At 48.2% G+C, this 26,861-nt stretch overlaps 1 protein-coding gene across 2 annotated transcripts in view; it reads right to left on the bottom strand.

Annotated features, from left to right (window-relative positions):
- Positions 1-10,783: 10,783 nt before the first annotated feature.
- The window catches only part of NUAK1 (NUAK family kinase 1), a 73,655-nt gene continuing 57,577 nt past the window's right edge, over positions 10,784-26,861 (bottom strand). For both annotated transcript variants that reach the window (XM_047786486.1, XM_047786487.1), the window contains 3 exons: positions 18,797-18,916; positions 16,612-16,744; positions 10,784-13,921 (listed from right to left, as the gene is read on the bottom strand). In XM_047786486.1, coding sequence (XP_047642442.1) covers positions 12,768-13,921; positions 16,612-16,744; positions 18,797-18,916 — 1,407 coding nt within the window. In that variant the 3' untranslated portion in view covers positions 10,784-12,767. The remainder of the gene's footprint in view (positions 13,922-16,611; positions 16,745-18,796; positions 18,917-26,861) is intronic.

Genomic DNA, 26,861 nt, shown 5'->3' with positions numbered 1-26,861 from the left:
GAAAAAGAAAAAAAATACCTTCTGGGGAGCATCAAGCCAAACAATCTCTGAACCCACCCAGGGCTGGATATGTTCAAGTTCCCACCAGCCAAAATCGAGAGACATTGCTGAACTCCCAGGTACCCAAAAGAACTTTTAGAGAGAAAAAAAACACAACGTCTGAAACAAAATTTCACTGGATGGAATTGAGATTAAATACTACTGAAGAAAAGATCAGTGTATTTGAAGATATACCTGCCCCCCAAGTTCCAAAACAAAGCATGGAAGGAAGAAAATGCCAACAGAGCCTCAAAATCACAAAAATGTGAACAATATCAAGTAGTAAAACATACGTAACTGGAGTACCAGAAAGAGGAAAGAATAAATATAAAATGTTTGAATACATAATTGCAATCTTAAAAAATCCAAATCTGGACAAAAACAAACTTACAGATGTAAGTAGGTCAGTGAACCCAAAGAAGAGTAAACACAGAAAACCATACCAAGAGAAATCATAACCAAATTGCTAAAGAGAAAGTGATAACCAGACAATATGAAATGTTGTACAGGGGAAAAAAAAATCATGTCATACACAGAACAAAGGAAAATCTTCAGAGTTTTCAGAAACTGAAAACCAGAAGACAGTGGCATGACGTCTTTAAAGGACAAAAGATTAAAAATTGTCACCTAAAATATTATAACCAGAGAATATTTCCAAACTTAAGCTGAAATAAAAGCTTAAAGTTGTCACCAATTGTCACTGGAAGAAATGTTAATGAAAGTTCTTCATAAAGAAGGGAAAGATGATCACAGAGAAACTTGGAACTCAGGAGGGAAAACACGGCAAACATGAAATGAGGGGTAAACATGAAAGATGTGGTCTGATTTTTAATTTTTAAGAAAGTTCTATTTAAAAGGTACCATTAAGATACATCAAAAACAGCAACAGTATATTGCGGGACTTAAAGCATATGTAAAAATGCAATATGTGAAAACAGCATAAAGAACTGGGGGACATGAATGCTTTTATGCTCTATAACCAGTGGTGTAATATTTGTTTTTTACAGCCACACCTGCAGCATACGGAAGTTCCCAGGCTAGGGGTCTAATTGGAGCTGCAGCAGTAAACCCTAGAGATGTTAACTTTCAAAAATAAGAAAATCTGTCCTCGTACAGATACGTAGTTGCAGAAGGTCGGGTTGGGGGAGGGGTGCGATTTCCAGCAGTGCTCAGACCATACCTTGCAAATTGCAAGGAAAAAAAAAAACGTCTCCGTGTGTTCCACAGTAGGGTTCTGCGACTTGGGATGCTCCAGCTACCAACCTCTTTGACATCATCCCCAGCCATTCATCCTAAAGCTTCCTCTTCTCCAGCCGCACTGGTCCTAGTCATTTCTTGAACCCCTCAAGTATGCTCCTTACTCAAGCCCTTTGCACTTGCTGCTTTCTTCTGGCTAAAGACTTGTTCAAGGAGGTCCCATCGTGGTGCAGCAGAAACGAATCCGACGAGGAACCATGAGGTTGCGGGTTCGATCCCTGGCCTCGCTCAGTGGGTTAAGGATCCGGCGATGCCGTGAGCTGTGGTGTAGGGTCGCAGATGTGGCTCAGATCTGGCATTGCTGTGGCTCTGGCACAGGCCAGCAGCTATAGCTCCAATTAGACCCCTAGCCTAATTAGACCTCCATATGCCGCGGGTGCAGCCTTGAAAAGACAAATTTTTAAAAATTAAAAAAAAAAAAACTTGTTCAATACACAGCTCTAGGGCTTACTGCATAAATGTCACTTCATCAATAAAGCTTTCCCTAATCACTTCACCAAAATTATTGCTCACCACATCCCCATTTCTTTATCTGCTTTATTTCTGCTTTATTTCTTCCATTGACATGTCATCTGTCATGTTACATGTTTATTTCCTTTCTCCTCCCACCCACCACTGTCCTGGCTCTCAAAAGGACTTGAGCATTTGATGATGAGCTGTTTCTTTAAAAGGGAAGGCAGGAGTTCCCGTCGTGGCGCAGCGGTTAACGAATCCGACTAGGAACCATGAGGTTGCGGGTTCGGTCCCTGCCCTTGCTCAGTGGGTTAAGGATCCGGCGTTGCCGTGAGCTGTGGTGTAGGTTGCAGACGCGGCTCAGATCTGGCGTTGCTGTGGCTCTGGCGTAGGCCGGTGGCTACAGCTCCGATTCGACCCCTAGCCTGGGAACCTCCATATGCCGCGGGAGCGGCCCGAGAAACAGCAACAACAACAACAACAAAAAAGACAAAAGACAAAAAAAAAAAAATGGGAAGGCATTTTCCCCCCAACCGTCCATGTCTTTTAGTTCATCCCCATGATGCCCCAAAAGGGTGTTCACGAGAAGTCCGCCTAAATAGCACCAGGGCCCATCTGCACATCACAGGGATTCAACCCACAGCCACGGTCTCTTTGGGGCCGTGTAGCAGGCCTGGTTCAGAGGGCTGCCCTTGGCTTTCTGCTTTGCACACATCCTTTTGTCTGGGCTGTGAAGTCTGATGGCTGAAGTTTCTGGGATGTCCCAGGCACTGCTGAGCCAGATGTTTTTCAGGTTCAGCAATACACAAATCTCAATTTCCAGAACTTTCTCAGGATAGCTATTTTGGGAGCTCCTTTTCTCCAGCTGCCTCTAAGATGAACCATTCCCCACCCTCAGTTTCATCTGACAGCAAGGTGTTCCTCTAGAAGCCCGTGTTGGGTCTGTGCCGGAGGGATGGCCCAGCTCTAGGCTTTGAAGACTTAAAGATGCTCTGTGTTTTGTGTGACAGAAGTGGCTGTCACGAGGGCTGAGCCCAGCCCGACATCCTGTGCTTGCACATGGTTCTAAGAAGCTGCTCTGAGCCCTCAGTCCTCTGGAAGCAGTGTCCCCTGCGTCGTACCAGCACAGGAAAGAATGTCTGGAGCTCTGGGGGCGGTGCATGTGACTACCCAGCCTTGGACAGAGGGACCCAGCCACTGAAGGACTATTTTCCCCTCTACTGGGTCCTAAGACATAGCAGATTCTCAGGATGGAGAATCTTCAATTCCATTCCATTCCAACATACTTAAGAAATCTGAATCAATTGTTAACTTCATCCCCATGAAGTTAACATGGGTCTTCTAGAACCTGCTAACAATCAGATATGGGGAGACAGCTGCTCTTCTAGAACCTGCTAACAATCAGATATGGGGAGACAGCTGCTCTCCTGCCCCTTTTTGTTTGGAGAATTCACAGACTTGGGCCAGCGTCCTTATTCTTGAGGATACCTGTTTAGCTCCTGCAGGAAGATGCCATTTACATGAACAGGGATAGTGACAGAATGGGGCATATGATGGAGCTAGACTTAAAGAAGGACCATCCCAGGCTCACAACAGAGTGATTAAAATCTTGGGCTCAGGAGTTCCAGTTGTGGTTCAGGGGGTTAAGAACCTAACTAGTAACCATGAAGATGGGGGTTCCATCCCTGGCCATTCTCATCGGGTTAAGGATCTGGCGTTGCTGTGAGCTGTGGTGTAGTTCGCAGATGGAGCTCAGATCTGGCATTGATATGGCTGTGGCGTAGGCCGGCAGCTGCAGCTCTGATTCAAACCCTAGCCTGGGAACTTCCATACAAAGCAAGTGTGGTCCTAAAAAGACAAAATAATATAATAATATCTTGGGCTCAGAAGTTGGTCAGCCCGGCCTGCACTTGAATCAAGCTCCACATTTAACCATTTGGGTGAGCCGGGAAAGTGAGTGCATGTTTCCAACACTGTTTGCTCATCTGTAAAAAGAGAAATAAAGGAACATGAGGAAACTTACAAGAGGCGATGTATGAAACAGTGGGTGCCTGGCTTGCAGCTCACTCAGCACTCGGTGGATTTAGCAATAATGATTTTTTTATGCTAGGACTCCCTTCCCCACCCCCAGCCGTGCTAAGCAGACAGAAGCTATGGCAAAGGCATTGTTGTGTATCCATCTGATTCCAATTTACTTGCCACTTTTTAAGTCTTATACACTTGAAGACGCAGGAAGCTAGGTTGGGGTCAGCTGACTGAGTTCTGGCCAATGGGATGTAGGTACACGTGATGGACACCACGAGCAGGACTGATCCTTGAAAGGTCCTGACTTGGCCTTCCCTTCGTGGCTCAGCAGTTAATGAACCCGACTAGTATCCATGAGGATGCAGGTTCAATCCCTGGCCTCACTCAGTGGGCTAAGGATGCAGCGTGGCTGTGGTGTAGGTCACAGACTTGGCTCGGATCCCGTGTTGCTGTGGCCGTGGTGTAGGCTGGCAGCTGTAGCCTGGGAACTTCCATGTGCCTCGGGTATGGCCCTAAAAAGAAGGGGGGGGGGAAGTCCTGACTTGTGCTCACTCTCATTGGCACAGCTGGAAATGAAGGGCCTCAAGGTGGCAGAACCATAGGACGAAAGAACCACAGGACACAAGTGCCTGCATGGAGATGGCATGGCAGGAAGAGCTGCCCAAACTATATTTCACTTGGTGAGAGCAAGTAGGCATTTATTACATTGAGCCACTGACGTTTCAGGGTCGGTTACTTTAATGTCACATAGACTATCCAGACTAATTTCAAAAATGAAAACTAGCACAGGAGTTCCCGTCCTGGCGCAGTGGTTAACGAATCTGACTAGGAACCATGAGGTTGCGGGTTCGATCCCTGCCCTTGCTCAGTGGGTTAACGATCCGGCGTTGCTGTGAGCTGTGGTGTAGGTTGCAGACGCGGGCTCAGATCTGGCGTTGCTGTGGCTCTGGCGTAGGCCGGTGGCTACAGCTCCGATTGGACCCCTAGCCTGGGAGCCTCCATATGCTGCAGGAGCGGCCCAAAGAAATAGCAAAAAGACCAAAAAAAAAAAAAGAAAAATAGCACAGAGAGTGGATGGAGGAACCCGCGGGTCAAGGCACAGCGGAGGCTCCCCATCAGGCAGTGAGGGACAGCGTACATTGCTCATCAGTAGAGAAATGACTCAATTTTAAAGCGAAAGGGAGTGCTCATTTTCTACATGATTACCGACTGCAACCGGACAGTTGTGAGAACACAGCACGTCTTGTGACGTGAACACCTGATCCTGCGCTTTCTGGTCTTCACAGAGCATCACTGCGACTCTACCTCCAAGCCCCAAACTTCGCAGGAATCTGTGAATTAAAAACATTCTCTCCCTAAATTTCAATAAGTGGGCAGTGAATTTCTGCGGTGGAAACATACTCTCCTTTAAAATCGCGTGTCATGGTGTGTGTCTCATCTGGGGATCACCTGTCGAAGGAAGCAGCCATTTGTAATTAAGGGAACACGCAATCATAAATGATCACAGCCGGTTCATGTCAGAATGTGGCCACATATGTTTCGCAAAATGCGAGACTCCCCGGACCATGGTTGTCCTGTACAAATAGATTGGAATTTATCCCCGTAAAACCACTGTTTTGAAGACCCCAAGCCCTTTGCCTGCACTGTTCCCTCTGCCTGCAGTGCCTCCGTACAGCTAATTCTTCATCTCTCCCCGAGGGTCACCTCCTCAAGGATGCCTTCCCTGATTGCTCTTTCTACAAGCGGGACCCCCTCCCTTAATTCTCTGACTTTGCACACATTTGACTTCATTGCACTTACTACAACCTGTAACTTCGAGGGGGTTTTGTTTGCTTACTATCTATTTCTCCCACTAACCTATCTCCAAATAGATGAGCTAGTTTGGGCTCTATTTTCTGATGTTATACCCCATTGAGAGCTAAAAATCTTGCTAACGTGTATAATATCTCCTCTCTGTAGTCTTTCCCAATCTTTTCTATATAAATTAAATATCTTCTGTGTTGTCAGGTCCTGAGTTAGGTATTCATTTAATCTTCAAAATAACGCCGGAAGTTTGGATCTTTTAATGCTATTTTATAAGATAAAGAACTTAATGCCCAAAAGTTGTAACTAACACAGGGGACTTTGTCAGGTTTGCATCCCTTCCTTTGGGAGAGCTGCCCTCCTCAACTCTGTGTGATTCCAGAGGAGCTGTCATTCAAGGATAATACAAGGGTGAGCACATGATCCAGGCTGGCCAATCATAAGTATCTCTCCGCCTGGACTCTGACTGGGCCAGAGGGAGACACGTGCCTCCAGCAAAGCCAATCACAGTCCTTCCTGGGCACATAAACGCTAGGAGCGTAAGAGTTGCTCTCTGACTCTAGGATCCCACACTAAGAGGACCTCATAACTCTGTTACTACTGGGAGCTCTCTCAGTGCCATGCCCAGGGAGCCTGCCTAAGAATAAAGCCCACATCCAGGGAGAGTAAGCGAGAAAGAGGCCAACAGCATCACTTGAATCCTGGATCCAGCTGTGCCTGACACACCTTGAACTTAGTTGCACGAAGCAGTAAATTCGTCTTGTTATTTAACGTGGTCCGAGTTGGGTTTATACCACTTGCTACTGAACAGGATGAAATGAGCATCACGTAGAAGTTCAATAAATACTAATTCTCTTCATTTTCCTCCTTAAAGTGATTACTTCCCATTAACCTCACCAGCCTATCAGTTGACAACGTGTCACCTGCTTCCTCACTACCCCTTACCTGTGACATTTGACCCAGCCTCTAGAATAGGCATGAGCTATTCCTTCTACCAGGCTACCAAATCATGCCTTTCCAAAAGGGTTAGTTTTATTTTTTAATCACATATTTATAATAGTGGGTTAGTTTCAGGGGTATAGCAAAGGATCATTTTTTTTCAGGTTTTCCCTTATAGGTTATTATGAGACATTGAATATAATTCCCTGTGCTATACAGTAAATCCTTGTTGTTTAATCTATTTTATATATATAGTAGTATGTGTTAATCCCATACTCCCGATTTATCCCCTCCCTCACCTTCTTCCTTCGGTAACTACAGGTCTGTTTTCTGTGAGTCTGTTTCTGTATTGCAAATAAATTCATTTGTATTATTTTTAGATTCCACATAAAGTGATATCAGGTATTTTTTTTTTTTTTTTTTGGTTTTTAGGGCTGCACCTGTGGCATATGGAGGTTCCAGGCTAGGGGTCGAATCAGAGCTACAGCTGCCAGCCTACACCACAGCCACAGCAATGCGGGATCTGAGCCACGTCTGTGACCTACACCACAGCTCACAGCAATGCTGGATCCATAACCCACTGAGCATGCCAAGGGATTGAACCCACAACCTCATGGTTCCTCGTCAGATTTGTTTCCACTGTGCCACAATGGGACTCCTGCTGTCATGTAATATTAACTTTGTCTGACTTAGTGTGATAATCTCCTAGTCCATCCATGTTGCTGCAAATGGCAATATTTCATTCTTTTTATGGCTGAGTAATCCATTTATATACACCATGTCTTCTTTATCCATTCATCTGTTGATGGATACTTAGGTTACTTCCATGTCTTGGCTGTTATAATTAGTGCTGCTATGAACACGAGGGTGCAGGTATCTTTTCAGATTAGGGTTTTTGTCTTTTCCAGATACATGCCCAGAAGTGGCACTGCTGGATGCCATGGAAAATCTATTTTTAGTTTTTTACATAGCCTCCATAGCCTTCACCATAGTGGCTGCACCAATTTCCATTCTCACTAAGAGTGTACAAGGGTACCCTTTTCTCCACAGCCTCTCCAGAGTTTAACCAAAGGGGTTCACTTTTAAGTGAACTTCTCCTTAACCCCTCACCCTACAAACGACAGACAGGCCCATTTGCTAATAGCCGCAGGAACCACAGCAAGAGTTAAGTCTCCAGACCAGGCAGAGTGTCTTCAAAAGCCTCATTTTAGGAGTTCCTGTCATGGCTCAGTGGTTAATGAATCCGACTGGGAACCATGAGGCTGCGGGTTCGATCCCTGGCCTCGCTCAGTGGGTTAAGGATCCGGTGTTGCTGTGAGCTCTGGTGTCGGTCGCAGACGCGGCTCGGATCCCACATTGCTGTGGCTCTGGTGTAGGCTGGCGGCTACAGCTCTGAATAGCCCCCCAGCCTGGGACCCTCCATATGCCGAGGGAGCAGCCCTAAAAAAGGCAAAAAGACCAAAAAAAAAGTCTCATTTTAAAAGTCAATGAATAATGAATGCCCTGTAAAGAAAGGACTACAGTTCCCCATTCACAGTGAGTTTTAGTCTCAGGATGCTTTCATAAAAATTCTCTCATTCCTTCTTCATAGCACCATTAGAATTGGGGAACGGCAGCAATTAATATTCCCATGAGGCAGATGAGAAAACTGAGGCCCAAAGAGGTGATGCAATTTGACTCAATAGCAGTCATCACATCCAAACTGGAAAGCTGCAACTTCTTTGGAAAGTCAGACTCTCGCATGGATCCCTAAGCACTGCTCTTCAGGGCACAGCATGGCTCTCTAATGCTGGGGACTAGGGGTAGGATTTGATGTCATTTGACAGTGTGACCAGAAACCAGGAACGCCTCCATCTTACCCTATGAGTCATCCCTCTTCCCCCTTTCCAAGAGCTTCCTGAAGGGTCTATTTGCCCAAAAAACAATGGCAAGGGGGGCTCCCATGGCTTTTCTTTTTTTTTTTTTAATTTTATTTATTTTTTTTTGCCTTTTCTTGGGTTGCTCCCGTGGCATATGGAGGTTCCCAGGCTAGGGGTCTAATCAGAGCTGTAGCTGCCGGCCCACGCCAGAGCCACAGCAACGTGGGATCCGAGCCGCGTCTGCAACCCACACCACAGCTCATGGCAACGCTGGATCGTTAACCCACTAAGCAAGGGCAGGGATCGAACCCGCAACCTCATGGTTCCCAGTCGGATTCATTAACCACTGCGCCACGACGGGAACTCCTCCCATGGCTTTTCATTCTAGGCAAAGCAGTGGCCTTCCCCATTAGGAAATATGGCCCAGTGATCTTGGATTCCAAGCAATCATATTAGTGCTTCTTCTGCCCTTGGGACAGAGGGCGGGCCGGGGGGGTGGGGCGGGGAAGAGGAGACTGGAGAGCAGGGAGTGAGTGACCCTGAGGGTTAACCTTTGATGCCAGCTCTCATCCAGATGGCAGGGTCAACATTTTGCAAACCAGAACTGAGAAGCTGTAAATTCAGAAGCTATGGGGTAAGCCAAGGTGGGTCATGAAAGCAGGGAGGAGAAAGCGAGGCTGTAAAGGAAGAAGAAGAAAACTGGCATCCAAGGAGGAGCAGAAAAGAGGGCCCTGGATCTCACTTTCCCATCTACAGTGCCAGCTGAATTCCCTCTTCTGAGAACTTCAAAGAAATCCCCCTTTTGGGCTTAAGCTAGCTTGGGTGGGTTTCTGTTCCTTATACCCATTCTGTCATTTATTTAATTTTAATTGAGAGAAAAACAAAGAAGCAAGTCCAGGTTCGGTTCAGTTCATGGCAATTTATTTAATTTAAAAATAAAAACAGGAACCAAAAAAAACAAAACAAAAATCAGTTTCCAATGAAAATACAAACACTCTGGGTAGTTATCTGGCTTTTTTTTTTTTTTTTTCCTCCTCTCCTGTAGGCAGTCCTGGGCTCAAACCAATCCAATGAATGAAAACCAATTTTTACTGGAGCCATTAAACATGTTGCACCAATTAAATTACACCAATATATTATTATAATACCTTTGAAATGCCTTTCAGACCAATAAATAAAAAAGACAAATTCAAATAAAAAAGTCAACTTTTTATTACCAAAAAAATAGAAATTAAATAAAAGTCACAACACGGATTTAAAAAAAAAAAAAATGTGCAGTCAAGTTTCTTTTTTTTTTTTTCTTCTTCTAGGAATGATACCATGCCAGTAAACCCCTACAGAACATTTCCAGTTTGGCAATAAGCAGTCAGTCAGTCATTCACATTTGTACTCAAGGCAGCAGGCCCGGCCAACACCCATCTGAGATTCTCACCCTGCAAGGTGCTCCTTTGTCATCTGCAGAAGCAGCACCTTATAATAGGGACGGAAATTCAGAGAGAACTTAGCATTTTCATTTCGCCTGGGGTCTTGAAGCACTTCCTGAAAACTGATCAGGCCTTGAAATTTACCTGTTAAGAAAGAAGTATCATTCTACTCCTTTGGCAGATGTGTAAACTAAGACACTGAAAGGCCCAAGGAAGCAAGGAGAGGACCAGGAGCGCTAACCTGGAATCTCCTGCTTGGTCCACCAGGTCGTCAAAGTGCCTCTCACGCGTAATTCCATGGAAATGAATCAAGCAGGACTTTCTTGGCTGGGACTGGCTGGTAGGGATGATAGGACTGAATCAGGAAGCAAAGGAGTTGCTTTTCAGGGCTTCCTTTCCCCTCTATTCCAAGTTTTTCCTTGAAAGGACAGAGTCAACATCGCCTCTAGAATTGGGGGATGTTAGCAGAATGTCAGGACTAGGCAGGGCCTGAGAGACCAGCTAAGCCACCCTTCCAGCTCTCACTGAAGGGGAAACTCAGCCCCCGAAACACTGAAGCCACCAAGACTCAACTCGGAGTCTCTGCATCTGAGTGGAGGACTCTCTTTGCCATAACCCACAGTTTCGGTCTATTGACGAAAGAGGACATACCTGTATTTGGGGGTGTGAGGGGAGGAGATTAGAATGATTTTTCCCTAATAGTGTCATTTTTACTTCAAAGCCTAGAAGGATGAAAAACACTAAGCAGACACAACCACTTGGACAAAAGGAAAAGGCATCGACCAGTCGGTGGATGTTATCCCAAAGTCATACTGACAGCTACCCACCAGGCTGGCTGCCATGCGGGTGGGACCAGCAGCGTGGCAGGCAGCATAGGCTGCCCAGGAAAGGCTGCATAACATGGGGTCCAGGAGGAGGGAGCTCAGAGGTTGCAGAATGCCTTCCAGGCACACATACATAATTTGCTATCTACAGGGGTTTTTCTTTCCCCCTTTGACCCTACATTGGAGTTGAGGGTGGAGGTGGAATTGCATGAAAGGAGACCGAGAAGCTTCCCATAGGACCCTGCCCAGCTCAACCAGAAGGAAAACACAAGCCAAGACCCCAGTGCTGGTGGCAAGCGGAGAAATGGAGCCATCTCCTTAGGGAAAGGGCAGTTTTATTCTAAGGAATGCTCTTTGTGCCTGAAGGTGAATTCCTTCTCATCTCCCCATGAACTATTATCTCTTGGTTTTCCCCCAAAATACCTCCAAGACAAGTCCTCCTTAAATATCTAGGTGGCTAGCTAGTGGGCCGTCTTGAAAGAAGAGGGTCCCTTTGCCAGGCCCAGGAGAATGAGAAATCGGCCCAAAGTCCCACATGAGACCGTCATTCCAAACTCAGTACCTGAAGATGTCCTGCTGTGGGAGTCATCTCTTAACTTCCAGACAGTCAGATTATGGGTCCAGATTAAATGCCCAGTTACGTTACTTTTTAAGGTAAGAGCCCTGTCCCACTCCTCCTCTGCCCTCCCCCGCCCCCCAAACCATCTGAGGACTTCTAAGGAAAGCTTTCCTCTCCTGCACGCTCCCTCCCAACCCACTCTGCTCTTTCAGCACCTTACTCAGTTCAATGGCTGGAACTTTGGCCCCCGAAGCCTAGGACTTCAAACTCATGACAGAGACTACCTAGATCTGGGGGGGAAAACACCTTCTGCCTGACTTTCCTTTCCTCCAAATATCCCACCAACACACCAACTCCCTGCAAGCAAATTCGCCTGCCTTGGAGGAGAGTCTACACTCAGTGGATGGGAAAACCACTGTTTTCTGCCACGAGTAAACAGGGGTAAATGGCTGAGCCAGCTACTCCTTGGAGATTACGGACAGTATCGCCCCCCATTCAAAGCATTCATGCAGGTGAGACCCTGCGAGGCGGCGTTCCAGTTAATATTGAGATGTTAAACAGACGAGTTGCCCCCTTGCCCCCTTGCCCCCTTGCCGGTGTGGCTCAATGTCCATTCATCCACGCAAAGACCACAGAGGGTCCTGAGATGTTCTACACCATAGATCTGACCTCTGACACCACCATCCTTTTCCCTGCCCACCCTCGGGAGGTTGTGCTGAAGAGCCAGGCACACACCAGGAAAGAAGAGGCAGACAACAAGAAGCCAGAAGAGCACCATGGGCTGACTTAGCAGTCCTTAGCAGTGTTCAGCGCATTCTCTCTCTCACCCAGGCCCTGTCTTCCATTCAAGGTAGAGGAGCAAACTAACACATGCCACCCGAGTGGCATCAAAGAGATAACAGATATCCCACAGGATCTATGTCAACACTAACCCTTCCCAGGGCTCAGCCAGGTCAAGGATGGCACGTAGGAGGCGTGAGTGCTATTGCCCCACTTCCCATCCCCACGGCAGCCCTTACTATTCAATCACAGCACTCCTCCCACCTGTCTGGGCCACGCCAACCAGCACACCCAGCAGCCACTATCAATCGATCACCGACCCAAGCTCGGCTAGCTGAAATCTACATGCCTGCCGACCTCCTGCGGTCAGACCAAGCCTGCTAATGTGAGGACAGAAGGAACAAGCTGAGTTCCCTCAAAGCAGATGGCCCCAGTCTGTCTGGCCCCTCCTCCAGAAGCATGTGGACGACTTCTAGGGAGATGCTTCCTCACCCATATGCTTCCTCCCTGCCCGCTAAGTGCCGGCCAACACCACCTCCCCTGGACAGCTGGTCCTCAAGGAGGTGCCGTCAAGCAAATGCCAATTAGGATCCACATTCTGACTGGCAGGAGGCAGGACTGGCAGAGAGCCCACTTCTCTCTTGTAGGCGCTGCTCAAGGCTGCAAACAGAGCCAAAGCAAGACCTCCCCAATCCTTCTTCAGTCTATTGTCACGGCCAGCAAGAGGTAACTGGCTCCTCAGCCTAGCCACTGCCCCGACTCCTCCCTCGTACCCACCCCAACCCGCCCCTGCGCCCCGGGGGAGCTAGTTGAGTTTGTTACAGATCTCCAGCGCTTTCTTGTAGACCTGAGTCACATCGTCCATATCTGTGAGGAGGGAGAAGCTGCTGTCTCCCAGCCGGTTCCGGTACCGCTTCAGGTACTGGGGCCGGGGCCGGTTCTGGAGCCTCTCAAAGTCCTGGATCTGGAGGAAGTTCTCGGCAGAGACGCAGCTGCGGATGCGCTGGCGGGCGGGGCGATTCTCCTGCAAGTCGAGCAAGTCAAAGGAGTCGCTGGACAGGACGCTGTCGTCGCTGATGACGCTGGAAGGCCGGCTGTAGCTCCGGGAGAGGCCCTCGGCGGGGACGCCGGGCTCCAGCAAGGATTCCAGTGTGGGCATTTCGGGGCTGGCCAGGGCCGGGTCCATAGTGCCTGCTGAGTACTTGCTGCTGTGTTTCAAGATGCCCTTCCTGCGGCAGGAGAGGCTGTGGGGAGGCGCCCTGGCTGCGTCTGGGGGGCTCGGGGACGGGACGGGGCCACCCAGCCCATCGTTAGTGTCTAACAGCTCCGAAGACTCGCTGCGCTCCGGGGACGAGTAGTAACCCGATTCTCTCTGCTGGGTCTTTTTCAGGATGCCTTTCTTGGGCATTGTGGCCGACTGCTTAGGGCTGAGTTTGCCCGGCACCTCTGCCTCGGGGGAGCTGGGCAGGGGCACGGCTGTCCGGCACAGGTCCTGCTCCATCTTGAAGGTGGGGGGCAAGGCGGGGCTGACGACGCCTTCGATGAAGCCAGTGCTGTGAGAGCGATGCTCGCTGTTGCTCCGCTTCTTCAGGATCCCTTTGGGCCGCTTGGAACTCAACTTGGATGGGCTTTCGGGCACCGCGTCCTGGCCGGACTGAGCAAAGTCGTTCTCTTTCTTGGACTTCTTCAGTGACCGCTGCCGCTCCAGCACGACCTCAGGGGCCCCGGGTTTGGCCAAGCCCTTCACTTTAGCATCCGCCTCCGCCTGCAGCCCCGTGGAGCGGTGGTGCCAGTCGATGATGCGGGCCAGCAGTGGGGACTCAGAGCTGTGAAGGGCATCGCAGTCGCAGACGCTGCTCTTGTAGCCCCAGTTTACCCACCAGTGGTTGGCGATGTCCTCGATGGTGGCCCGGCGGTCGGGGTTCACCATCAGCATCCACCGAATGAGTCCTCGAGCATCTACAGCACAAGAAGCAGGGGTAAGGATACATTTTATGGAACTCTGGGCTTTGCAAGGGGGCTGCTGCTCCAGAAGGAGCTAAGGAGACACACGCGTTTTAGGAGAAATCCAAAGGGAGCCCTGGACCCACCACACTCTAAAGCAGGAAGCCACTGTCCTCCAGACTGCACCTCAAAAAGCATCAGCAAGAGTCAAAAAAGCCTCAGAGCACAGGCCTTCGAGCTTGTCTCCCCATAGGAGTGAAGGACTGTCAAACTACTGAGCTTTCCATCAACTCGGATCTTTACACAGTGGGGAAGCCCAGGTAATGGGAAAAGCATCCAGACCCGACCCCAAGCAGGACCCCACTATTCCTTTGGGGTGGACATCATTTTACCAAAAGGGAAAACATGTAGATTACCACGGCTCTTTAGTTCTCCAAAGGTAGGCTTTTAGAACACACAGAGCTCAGGTCATTGGAAAAGGGTGTCTGTACACAAAGGACATTTAGGGCTGAGATGGAGAGGAAAAGGCTTCTCAGGGGAGAGGGAGACACACAAGGGATGGAGAGGAGCACGCACCTGGGTGAGGAGCACACCTGTCCCCAAGCCTGGCCTGACCCTGGGAGCCACACCCTCAGCGCACCTCCTCTCCGTCCCCCCGCCCCGGACATACGCCACAGCCTGGCGAGCTGTCAGATCAGAGAGCTGACCTCGAGCTGCTGTCCGTTTACGGCCTGTCTGAAAAATTCCATCTGCAAACTTGTGCTGCCAAAGTATTCGGGGAAAGCCCCCAAGGGGACCCAAGCACAGAAACCAACAGACCCTCACAGCTTATAAATTGCCTTTTAAGATCAAACTGGGCTTCCCAAGAGGGGACTGAACTATATCCTGGGAAGGTGCCACCTCCCCTCAGCTACTGACGGAGGCTAATGAGTAGCTGGCAGGGGCCTGGCAATGGCGCCAGGGGTGTGCTGCACCCCTGAAACATAAGGGGATGTTCAGTCGGTTGGTCAATATATATTTTCTGAACCCCTGTTATGTGCCGGAAACTGTGCACGCACCAGGTAGCTGGGGAGGCCAAAAGGATGCCACAGAGGTCACCCGGAATTATCTCAAAAAAACACCCCACAGGTTAGCTCACTGGAAAAATATATAGATACAGATATTTGCATATCTATATTTATATATACATTTGCATATCTATATTTATACATGTAAAACAGTCAAGGTTCATTATTCAGAGATTCTCTAATTGCAAATTCACCGACTCACTAAAATATACGGGTAACCCTAAAATCAACACCTGGGGGTGCTTTCCCCAGAGTGGCGAAAAAATGTGAGTTGTGCCCAACACGCATGTGTGTCCCCAACTGAAGCGGAACCAGGCGACAAGGCACACTGCCTCTTTGTTTCTGCTCTCATGCTATAAACAAGCATCCTTTTCATGGTCTGTTTAGTTCACGTTTTTCACATCCCTGCACCTTTTGGTGGCGAAATCACCATCTAAAATGGCCCCCAGGCGTGGGGCTGAAGTGCTGTCTGGTGATTCTATGGGCCACAGGGCAGTGATGTGCCTTCTGGAGAAAATGTGTCAGATAAGATGCGCTCAGCCCTGAGTTACAGTGGTGTTGGCTGAGTCCTGCCTTCATGAACCAATAATATATTTTAAATGAGGTGCCTTCAGACAGCCACACACATGAAACAAGGACAGGGACTGATCACGTCACCAAAACATTGTGCCCAGAGGCTCACAGGACTCAATGCTGTATTTCTCTAGGTGCGAGGTTTCTGTATTCACTGACTCAGTGGTCACAGCAACTTTATAGAACATAGCTGCTGCAAATGATGAGAATCACCTTCATATAGGCAAGTATATGAAGTGTCTATAAACTATGTTCCAAAGCCTGTACACATCCCCTCCATACCCGCCACGATGCTCTCCCACCAAGAGTCAGTGCCTTGGCTGCTTTGACCAATAGAACATGGCAGCAGTGATGTCATCTGGCTTCCAGGAAGACCTTAGGAAGGCCCTGCAGCTTCTTCCTCCCATCTCACAGCCCTGAGCCTGCTGCATAAGAAGTCCAGCCTCCCTTCTGGAGAGGCAGCTGGTGGAGGGAGAATCCCCATAAAGGCGTACCGGGCTGTCCCCACCATCGACCTGGCTGCCATCTAATTGCAACTGAAGGTGAGACACCCCCCACCCCAAAGTCAGGCCAGCAGCACTCCAACCAATCCAGGGAATCAGGAGCGATGGTCAATGGATGCTGAAAGCACTGAGTGTGTTTAGAGGGGGTGGGGTGGGAGAGAGCTGCTCTTTGGCAGTAAGTAGCAAAACGGTGGCCACACACCACATCCCCGGCCAGGGCAAGGTGTGAAAAGGAGCAGCTGCCACCCACGTGCACCAAGAGTCCAGTGACAGGGGTTTACATGGACGGAAGGGACATCCCATGATACCTTTTCCAAAATGTGACTTCATAGTGGAGATGTGGAGTCCCAACAGGGTAAGGGACTTGCCCAAGTTCATACCGAAAGCAAATGTCACGTGGGAAGGTTTGGGGAAAGCGGCCTAACAAGCCAGCTCTACCAGAAGGCAAAGATCCAGGGAGAAGAGAGAGAAAAAGGAGGCGTCTCCTTACAGACTTCAACGCCAAAGTGGCAGGTGGGAGCCTGGCAGGTGCGCTGGCCTCTCACCCGCCGCGGGCACACACCTGAGGGCTGGGTGGGCTCCCGGTACTCTCCGCTGCTGATCTGACGAATGAGGTTTTTGTGATCGAAACCATCGAAGGGCATTGTTCCATAAACGAGAGTGTAAAGCAACACGCCCAGGGCCCAGCTGTCCACCTGCAGCAGAGAGAGACAGGACATGTGGGAGCTGGGAGGCGGATTCCGGGATGCCGTCCAAACCATGAGCATCACAGACCCTGAGCAGCGGCCCCCAACAACCCCAGCAATGGAAGTTAGCACCTGGCAGACAGGTTCCCAGCACAGCCTGATACCTGATATCTAATGCAGCTGGGGTCTGCTTCAGAGCCTGACCTTTCCGTTTTAAACCGAGATCCATGGTCCCAACCCACGGAAGAACTTTCTTGACTAGATTATCATTTTTGATCCTCACTATAGTTTTGTGGAACAGGTAGGCCCCCCTGGATTATTTTCAGCCCCATTTGACGGATGAGAATACTGAGGCCCAAGGATGCTACATGGTTTCTCCAGAAGTCCCCTCCCCAGTGGGGGAGGTAAGATGAGAACAGAGGGCTCCTGATTCCAAATCCAGGAATCCTCACCTTTTTCAGATGGATCAGGGTTGGCAAACACAAATGCTTACAACAGCCAGGCAGACAGCAAACACGAACAAAGCAAGAGAGAAGGTGGGAACAACATGGAGTACTGGGCATGGAGACAAACTGCAGAGGGTGGCACCCATCTTATGCAGGCGGCCCCCTCTGGCTAGCTGCTGCCACACAGGAATATAAGCCCAGCACTGCTGGATCCTTTGGTTTTTTTGCAAGGGAAGTCAGAACCCAAACTTTTCTGTGAAATCTCCCATTTATTACATGTTTGCTCAATTTTTTTTTTTTAGAAAGATGCAGGTGGCCAAATAAAGCAAGCTTGCTGGCCAGATCACAGGCTGCCAGCTTGCAGCCTCGGAAACAGATCACCAAGGATCAAAGCAGCTTTCATTATCTACGATAAATGCACAGCATCGAGTTTCTGCAGTTTTGTAAACTGAATCAGGCTCCTCCCTTACATTCTTATTTTAGAAAGACCTTCTCCTCATTGCAACTGATGAAGGCTCCTGGCATCTGTCTCTTTACCCTCCAGCCCTGCCCCCAAACACTCTCGAGCAGATAAATATTTAGAAGGAAATATTTCAACCCACTGAAGAGCTGTTATTTAAAGGATCCTGGGGGGATGAATCTCTCTGTAAATAGAACTATCTTTTTAAAAATGAAGAATCACTCAAAACACATTCATTTCCAAGATGACATTTTCGTATACCTAGCTCTTACAATGGCCTTAAAAGCTTTAGGCATACAGAGCAATGCATTTCTCATGCATCAAAAGATGCCATTAAAATGGATTTCCTTACTCAAACATACATGCAAAAAGATATTCACTGCAGAGTGAGGCCGCTTGCTTTCTGTTTTGCCTGTTTTGTTATAGGGAAAACTTGAAAACAATCTGTCTAAATCTAGGGAAGTGATGAAATAAATTATGGTACATTCATACAATAAAAGATTTGTCATTAAAAATCATGTTTTTAATAACAAATTCAGAAGACGTCACAATATAAAAACAAAAAGGCAAGACAGACACATACACGTAGTGATCTCAATTATTTTTGAAATATGAAGATCTACACTGGAAAAGAGTCTAAAAAACCACATTAATATTAAGTAGTTAATGCTTGTGGGGAGACTGCAGGCAGCTTTTTTCTCTTTTAGGCATTTCTGGATTTTTCAGAATTTCTCCCAGGTATGTATATGACGATTTTTACAATTGTATAAGGAAAAGATTTTTTTTTGCTTTTCATGAAGTTTTTTATTTTTTTTGTCTTTTTAGGGCCAATGGAGGTTCCCAGGCTAGGGGTCCAATCAGAGCTGTAGCCACCAGCCTATGCCAGAGCCACAGCAATGCTGGATGCGAGCCACATCTGTGACCTACACCACAGCTCACAGCAACGCCGGATCCCCAACCCACTGAGCAAGGCCAGGGATAGAACCCGCAACCTCATGGTTCCTGGAAGGATTTGTTTCTGCTGTGCCATGAATGGGAACTCCTATGAAGTTTTTTTTTTTTTTTTTTTTACGTTTTTCTGGGTCCAGTTCTTTTCTCTCCCCAGTGCCTACTCCTCCTACCCCACCAGCCATACACACCAGGTAAGCTGCTCACCTCTGGCCCTCGGTAAGGTCTCCCGTTGACGATTTCAGGAGAGGCGTAGAGTGGGCTCCCGCAAAATGTTTGCAAGAACTTGTCCTTCTGGTACAGGTTGGAAAGCCCAAAGTCAGCAATCTACAAAGAGAAGCAAGACCCAGGGACTGTTAGCACTGCAGTCACGGTCCACACTGGCGCAGCGGAGGTGCCCCTGGGCGGGTCTGCCAGTGGGGTCTCCCTTTTCTCTCCAGCCCTGAGCCTTCAGGAAAGGACTAGGTGACACAACCAGACCATGATTCCTGACTGCAGATCTTTGCATCATCAGAAGGTCTGCTGGATCTGCACACCGCCAGTACTTAAAATCGCTCCCTGCAAGGACTTGATTTTCGCATCAGTGCAGACTTGCCCTGAGACACAGCGACAGAATCACACCCCTTGATGTTTCTGATGAACATTACCGTGTATAACTACCAATCTGAAGACTGTCTGGGGCTTACTAAGATCACACTGCGTGCCTCCACAGCGGTGTAGCACCCACCTGTACAACAGACATCACCACCTTTTAGCCACCCACAATCATGACTGTATTTTGCCCACCTTGGGACCCTAGAGGAAACAGCCCAGAGCATTGGGTTCTGAGTCATCATACCACAGCCCAAACTCTGCCACAAGCCATCTGTGTGACATGGAGCGGGTCACTTAGTCACTCTGAGCCCGTTTCCCCACCAGAAAATGGAAACCCTTGAGCCCTATCCTGTTCCAGATCACAGGATTATTGTGTGACTGAGGAGGGAAAAAAAATTAATCAAGAGGAGACCCTGAATGCAAAAGTGCTTTGTGACTTTCAAGTCTTCAAGTTCTATGCCAGTGCTTTACCTAACTTTGCGTCTCCTGTACCACACACCTCCCAGAATCATCCTCTTCCCCTTTGGTTTGTTTTTATTTTATTTTGTATTCGAGTATAGCTGATTTATAGTGTGGTGTCATTTTCTGCTGTAGAGTCATACATAGAAATACATTCTTTTTCTCACACCATCTTCTATCATGTTCTGCCCCAAGAGATTGAACATTCGTTCCACGTGCTGAACAGTAGGATAGTTTGGTAGAGGCAGACTATTACATGTGGGATGGATAGGCATCGGGGTCCTTCTCCTTTGGCTTCTTGAAGTGTTTTGTGATCCTTTATGGCAGCGCTCTTCCATGTGCATGTGTGTGCATCTATTCATATATACATACAATGTATATATTACACATGGATACACATTATCACACATATAAAATGTATGCATATCACAGACTTACTTAAAATGTACATATTATATACCTATGCATAGAGGTACCTATGAATACACAAAATATATATAAATGCACCTTGCCTACTAGACTCTGTGTCCTCAGAGGCAGGTGGCAGGTTCCACATCTGCCCTTCACCTTTGTATCGTCCACTGCTTGGCACCTGCCCTCACCTAAGAAACATCTGTCACCAGGAGAGGTATTTTGAAGAGCACAAGATAATAGATAATACAAGATAATAAGAAACGTAGCTACCACTTACGGAACAACCGCCAATTATCAGGCACCATTCTAAGCACCGCCCCCTCTAAACTAATCCCATCTAAAACCCCATTCATACAACATGAATGTACTTCACGCCCCTGAACTGTACACCTAAAAATGGTTAAAATGGTAAATTTTATGATGGATATTTTATGACAATTTTTAAAAACCCACTTCACAGAGGAGGAAACTGAGGTTTAGGGCAATGAGGTTATTCAACTTAGGAGCACTAACAAGTGACAGCGTAAACTGGGTGTCTCTAAAGCTGCAAACCGCTGCCCAGTGCTGCCCTGGGTAACTGCAAATTTCACCCAGTAAACCAGCCTTACACGCTGAGCCCCTGCGGCCTCTACCCTTCCCTAAACTGATTTCCACTTGAGGCTTATAAATAGGATGAGAGATTCGCATACATGCCCAGCTGAGGCTGCAGATCTGTTTTGAATGCAGGCCCAGAATAAGCCTATTTTGTAAAAATCATCCGTGAATGAATGGAATGGCATTGAAAGCAGCTGGTGCCCAACCGCCTTCAGAAAACACATTCTCAGGGCTCAGATTGCACTTAATTGCCCTGAATTCCACTTTCCTATCAAGGCCCCGGACTGGCTGGCAGGAAGTTGGTTGGAAGCTTTATGAAGTGTGTCCTGTCAATCAGAAGAGGAAGGGACCAGACTGGCTGCAGCCCGGGAACATCCCAAGAAATCCCTGGGCTTCGTCCTCTCTGCCTGTGGCTACGGCAGGACCTGACATGGCACTGTGAACGTAGGTGGCATCCAGGGCACCTCCTGAGCTTCCAAACACACACCTCTCTCATACATGTATGGGAAACACCCTCAACCACCATGTGCAAAGCCCCCCCCCTCCCCGAGTGCTCCAAGTCTGGGCGTCCCTGCTTTCTCTGGCCCTTCTGAAAAGCATGTTTATGTTATGGTCCACTCCCATCCTCACAGACTGATGTTTATCAGCCTCTCCCAGTAAAACTGTCATTGCGGCTGACATAAGATTAATAGAAATCTAGATTAGTCCATGTTCTTGGCACTTCAACGGAAAAGCAATATTAATCAACACACACACACACACACACACACACACACACACACACACACACAGTTCCCATCCCTGAGCAACTTAAACTTGGGCTGCCACTCTAAGATTCCACGCAATTTGGAGCTCATATCAACCGTAAGACGGAAAATGGCCATGGGTTAGAAAACGTCTCAAAACCTCAATTTCCCATCTGTAAAGTCAGCTGGGAACAGTATCTGCCCCCCGCAGAGTCATGGTGAAAAATGGAACGACAAAGTAAGTGCCAAAGCATTTTACGGAGTTGGAGCTCAGTAAATATGTGTCTCACCTTTACATCCACATGGGTAACATTAACTTCATGATGCTCAACACTAGTTTTCTGTTGAAAGTAACGATGTTCGGTTTCTTTTTCAAATATATATATATATATATATATATATATTTTTTTTTTTTTTTTTGCTATTTCTTGGGCCGCTCCCGCGGCATATGGAGGTTCCCAGGCTAGGGGTCTAATCACAGCTGTAGCCACCGGCCTATGCCAGAGCCACAGCAACGCGGGATCCGAGCCGCGTCTGCAACCTACACCACAGCTCACGGCAACGCCAGATCGTTAACCCACTGAGCAAGGGCAGGGACCCAACCCGCAACCTCATGGTTCCTAGTCGGATTCGTTAACCACTGCACCATGACGGGAACTCCTCAAATACATGTTTTTTAAAGTGACTTTAACTAAGGAAAGATATTAAGTGAAATATCTTCTTCCTACAGAAGATAGTAGGAAAAGGCAAAATCCGTGAAGTGAATGAAAGAAAAATTTGGGAAGTTTGGGAAAGATGAAATATGGGAAATAATGATTTTAAACATAATAAAACCATGGACTGGGAGTTTGGGGTGAGCAGATGCAAACTATTACATTTAGAATGAATAAGCAATGAGATCCCACTGTAGAGCACAGAGGACTATCCAACCTCTTGGGATAGAACATGATGGAAGATAATATGAGAAAAAGAATGTATATAAGTGTATGCCTGGGTCACTGTTGTACAGCAGAAATTGGCACAATATTATCAATCAACTATACTTCAATTTGAAAAACCTGGATTTTTAAAAGAAGTGTTATTAGTTCATTTTAGCATTTTACTGAGAGGAGCAAGTCTTAATGACTTAACCCTATAATGTCCAGTGAGGTCTTTTTTTTTTTTTTTAATTTTTGTGTGTTTTTAGGGCTGCACCCACGGCATATAAAGGTTCCCAGGCTAGGGGTCTAATCGGAGCTGTTACTTCCAGCCTACACCACAGCCACAGCAACACCAGATCTGAGCCACATCTGTGACCTACACCACAGCTCATGGCAACGCTGGATCCTTAACCCACTGAGCGAGGCCAGGGATCGAACCCGTAACCTCACTGTTCTTAGTCGGATTTGTTTTCGCTTCGCTGTGACAGGAACTCCTCAAGTGAGGTCTTTTTATTTTATCAGCTCTTAATGCATTAAAATAATATGCACCTTAAACAAACAAACAAAAATACATCCTAGAAATGGTTCCAACCTGGAAAAGTCCTGAGAGATGAGCTAATCCTGCCCCTCGCTGTGAGGCAACTGAAAACCTTCAATGGACGTAAGCTTTGCTGAAGGTCACAGAGACAGAACAGGTGCGTGGGGGTCAGGTTCTGCATGAGTCTCTGGAAGAGAACATCGGCTGTGTACCAGGGTGGCTCTCCACCAAGGAGGCATCTGGCTTTGCTTGCAAAGTCATACTCTGCTGCCACACTGGCCACCTTTGCCTTTGTCCCTGCCCTGTACCGGTTCGGAGCCACCCTCTGTCCTCACCCAGGGCTATTCCATTCAGCCTAGACTCTGAAAAGGAATCTGGGATGTCCACACTCACGTCCTGAATTGTTGGTGTTTTTGTTGTTGTCAAGCCTTTCTAGAGGTGCGCGCTGCTGGATGAAAATCAGTTAAGAAGACACATGGGGACGTGATTAGGCACGTTTCAAAAGAATTAACCTCCCTACAGCATGGATGAACCTTGAAGACACTGTGCTAAGTGAAACAAACCAGACACAAACAGATAAGTATTACATGATCCCACTTATGCGAGGGACTTAAGAGGAGTCATGTCCATAGCGATGGAAGGTAGAAAGGTGGTTGCCAGGGGCTGGGGGAAGGGGAGTGGGGAGCCAGTGTTGAATGGGGGCAGAGTTTCAGTTCGGGAAGATGCAAAAGCGCTGGGGAGGGATGGAGGTGATGGGTGCAAAATGTGCATGTACTCGATGCCACTGAACTGAAAACTGAAAAATCGTACTTTATGTTACACATGTTTTACCACCGTTAACTTCAGATCACAGAGAATAAGCCCTGTGAGCTCACCCAGTAAAAAAGGGAGCATCAGCTTGCTGATGGCTAACTGCTGGGAAAGGATGCTGATGTGGATGATAAGAGCAGCAACGGTCAGACACGCTGTTGCAGTGACAAAGAGGAAGTGCAGAGCGCTGGACAGACCAGAGGTCGTGGAGCCAGAAGAACCTGGAGCTGACCTTGGACTTAGGCAGTGCTAGGTGACGGGTGGGAAGTGCTACCCATTTCCTCATGAGCAAAATGAGAATAATACAAAACCCACCTCATAAAGCTGCTGTAAGACTGACGAGCATGCAAAGCCCCTGACATGGTCCTGGTCCCAGCCGACGATAAATTACAGCTGTTGGGATGATGCTGATAGTTTGGTTTACCCAACAATTATTTGCTAGGAGCCAGTGCCCACCGAAGAGCCAAGAGAAAGGATTATCATTCATTTTCGAGATACGGGTGTCCAGCACGAGGGGCTGATTGCAAGATGATGGAAAAAGCGAGGGATGTAAGGTTGGAGTTTTGAGTTCAAATCCTGGCCTCACCTCCTGGGCCAACGGCCGAGGGAGCTCATTAGAAACTGGGACTCGCCAGCCCCAACCACCCTAACCCGGGCCAACAGAGTCTGGGTCTGCAGTGACATAAGGTCCCCAGAGGATTTACTGCACACCAGCCACTGGAAACCTGGGTTCCTTCAACTGCAACATGGGGGTGATGATTATAATATAAGCTGCCTCACAGGGCTGATCTGAAATCAAATGAATTGATAGGTGGAAAGGGCCTTCGACCACGCCTTACACTTAGTGGGGCCTCAATCAATGGGAGCACTTACTACTTTCGCCCGAGTCTCGGTTTCCTTGGTTGGAAAATGGAATTGCAAGAGCACCCACCACACAGCACTGTGCACATCAAGGTGCGATTAAATGAGATAATAGCAACAATGGCAGCACTGCCACCGGCCAGTTGCTGCTCAGTGAGCGCCAAAAATATAAAATCCTCACAACAGCTTTATAGGCAGGGTACTCTCGTTATCCCCATTCTGCAGATGGGGAAGCTGAGGCCCAGGGCAGGAACATGGCTGGCCTGCGATGTGGGTGAAGAGCTGCTTTGGCTGTAAAGCTCCATGCAAAGGGGCGTTACTGCTCTCAGGTAGCTGAGGAGGAAACGGACTCTCCGTGTCGCTCTGCAGAAGACATACTCCGGAGCTCTTTCCAGGCCTGGAGTTCACTGCTGGGGCTCTATCCGTGCCAGCCTCACCCCAGTTGTCAGGAAGTGGACATAGGGAGTGAAACAGCGAGCAGAAGTGAGTAGAGTCGGCTTGCATCTTCAGAAGACCTAAGGTCACACCTCCTCGCGGGAGAGAATGGAAATGACAGAGCCCAACGACCTGGCAAAGCTCTGCACGGAGGAGCCTTCCAGAAGCAGCCTCCCAGGCGACAGGAACTAGCCAGGCTCACTACACATTCGACCCCTGCAACCCTGCCCTGGCCATGGCGACCCAGGCAGCCTGGCCATGGCCACCATCTGCACTGGCAGAGTCTCTTGTCTGAAAGCTGCCTCCAGACAAGATAAAGCCACTGAAGCAAGGGCCAAAAAAGTGACCGTACCAATGTGAGGACACTCTGTGGGTCTGGGGCAAATCTGGGTGGGAGCAGTGGAGAATTTACCAGGTCCCTGGTCTTTCGAGTCAAACAGCCTTAGGTGTGTGGCCAGCCCCACTGCTTATTAGCTGCAGGAGCCTCCTCATCTGTAAAATGGGGGTGGTCAGACCCACCCCCTGGAGACATTCTGAGAACCAAATGAAATAAGGTGTGTGGCAGGTCTGACACAACTTTGGCTTCTAGCATGGGCTCAATAAATGTCACTTTCCTTTCCTAGGCTCTATGCCCTGCCCGGTTCATGTGCTCCTAAGGCTGTCATCACATTCCTTTTTACCGAACTCCTATCCATCCTTCAAAACCCAGTTCACTCACCACTGCTTCAACAAAGGCTTTCTGATCCACCCATAGTTCAGACCCACCACTTCCTGCTCAGCACTTCCACAACAGATTACAAAGGGGCTATGAGGTACACAGCAGAGCCCCATGGACCTGCTAAGAGATGAGGACCAGGGAAGGCTTCCTGGAAGAAGAGGCCTTGCTACTGAGACTCAATGGAGGGGTAGGCAAAGAGCAGCAGCAGAACATTCCAGGCAGAGGGAACCGTGTGCGCAAAGGCCAAAAAACCTGGTGGATTTTTGGAGTTGAGTTCTATGAAAAGGGGCTTCTCTGACCACCACCTCCCTCCCCACCTCCTCGTCCCCACCCACCCAACTAAAATAGCACCTGCCATTCATTCTCCATCCTCATCCTGCCTGGAATTTCATCACCACCAGAGAATTACATTATTTATTTACTTGTTGGTTGTTTGCATCCTCAATGGAATCCTACGTCCATTAGGGCAGATACTTTACTTTCCTCATTTACCTGTGCATCCCTCTCACGGGCCATTATTACGGCTCACTTAACAACAGCTAGATTCTGAGCTCCAAGAAGACAAGGACCTGGCCACCTGGTTCACTATCGAATTCCCAGCATCCAGCACAGGACTAGGTACACAGTAGGAACTTAGCACATATTTGTGGTCAAATAAATGCTCATGGGAGATATTCAACTCACCAAGTGAATAAGCACAGGAATGGATATATATGTAGCACACACACACACACACACAAATGAACAAACAAATGAATGGACTCATTAATGCATGAATGCAGCATCCTCACATTCACACACCCTGAGCTGCCCCGCTTGGTCTTGGTAAGCCTCGGGGGGTTGCATCGTGTCTTAGCCCTGGCCATTCAGAGCTGCTCTTCTTATCCACACCAGCGGGTGTTTCCATTGTCATCGAGGCCAACGGGCCATTTCCCCTGTGTCCCTCTACTCTGAGCCCGGGGAGCTCACCAAATTCCCAGCCCTCTTTGTGGAGGTCGCCTGACCCTGGCGCCTGGCCCCCTTCTCCTTGTCAAGCACTTTTACAGGAGCCCAGGACGGGAACTGTCGGCATTCCGTTCTCCCAGAGAGTGGGATGTGAATCGGGCCGTTTTTATTAATTGCAAATTCACGCTGTGCTTGGTGTCTCCTTTAGCAGACGCGCTTGTCCACAGAGTACGGAATG

The sequence above is a fragment of the Phacochoerus africanus genome, chromosome 7 (assembly GCF_016906955.1).
Source record: "Phacochoerus africanus isolate WHEZ1 chromosome 7, ROS_Pafr_v1, whole genome shotgun sequence".
Lineage (NCBI taxonomy): Eukaryota > Metazoa > Chordata > Mammalia > Artiodactyla > Suidae > Phacochoerus > Phacochoerus africanus.
The sequence above is the reverse complement of the archived record's forward strand: the minus strand, read 5'-3'. Positions and strand labels throughout refer to the sequence as shown.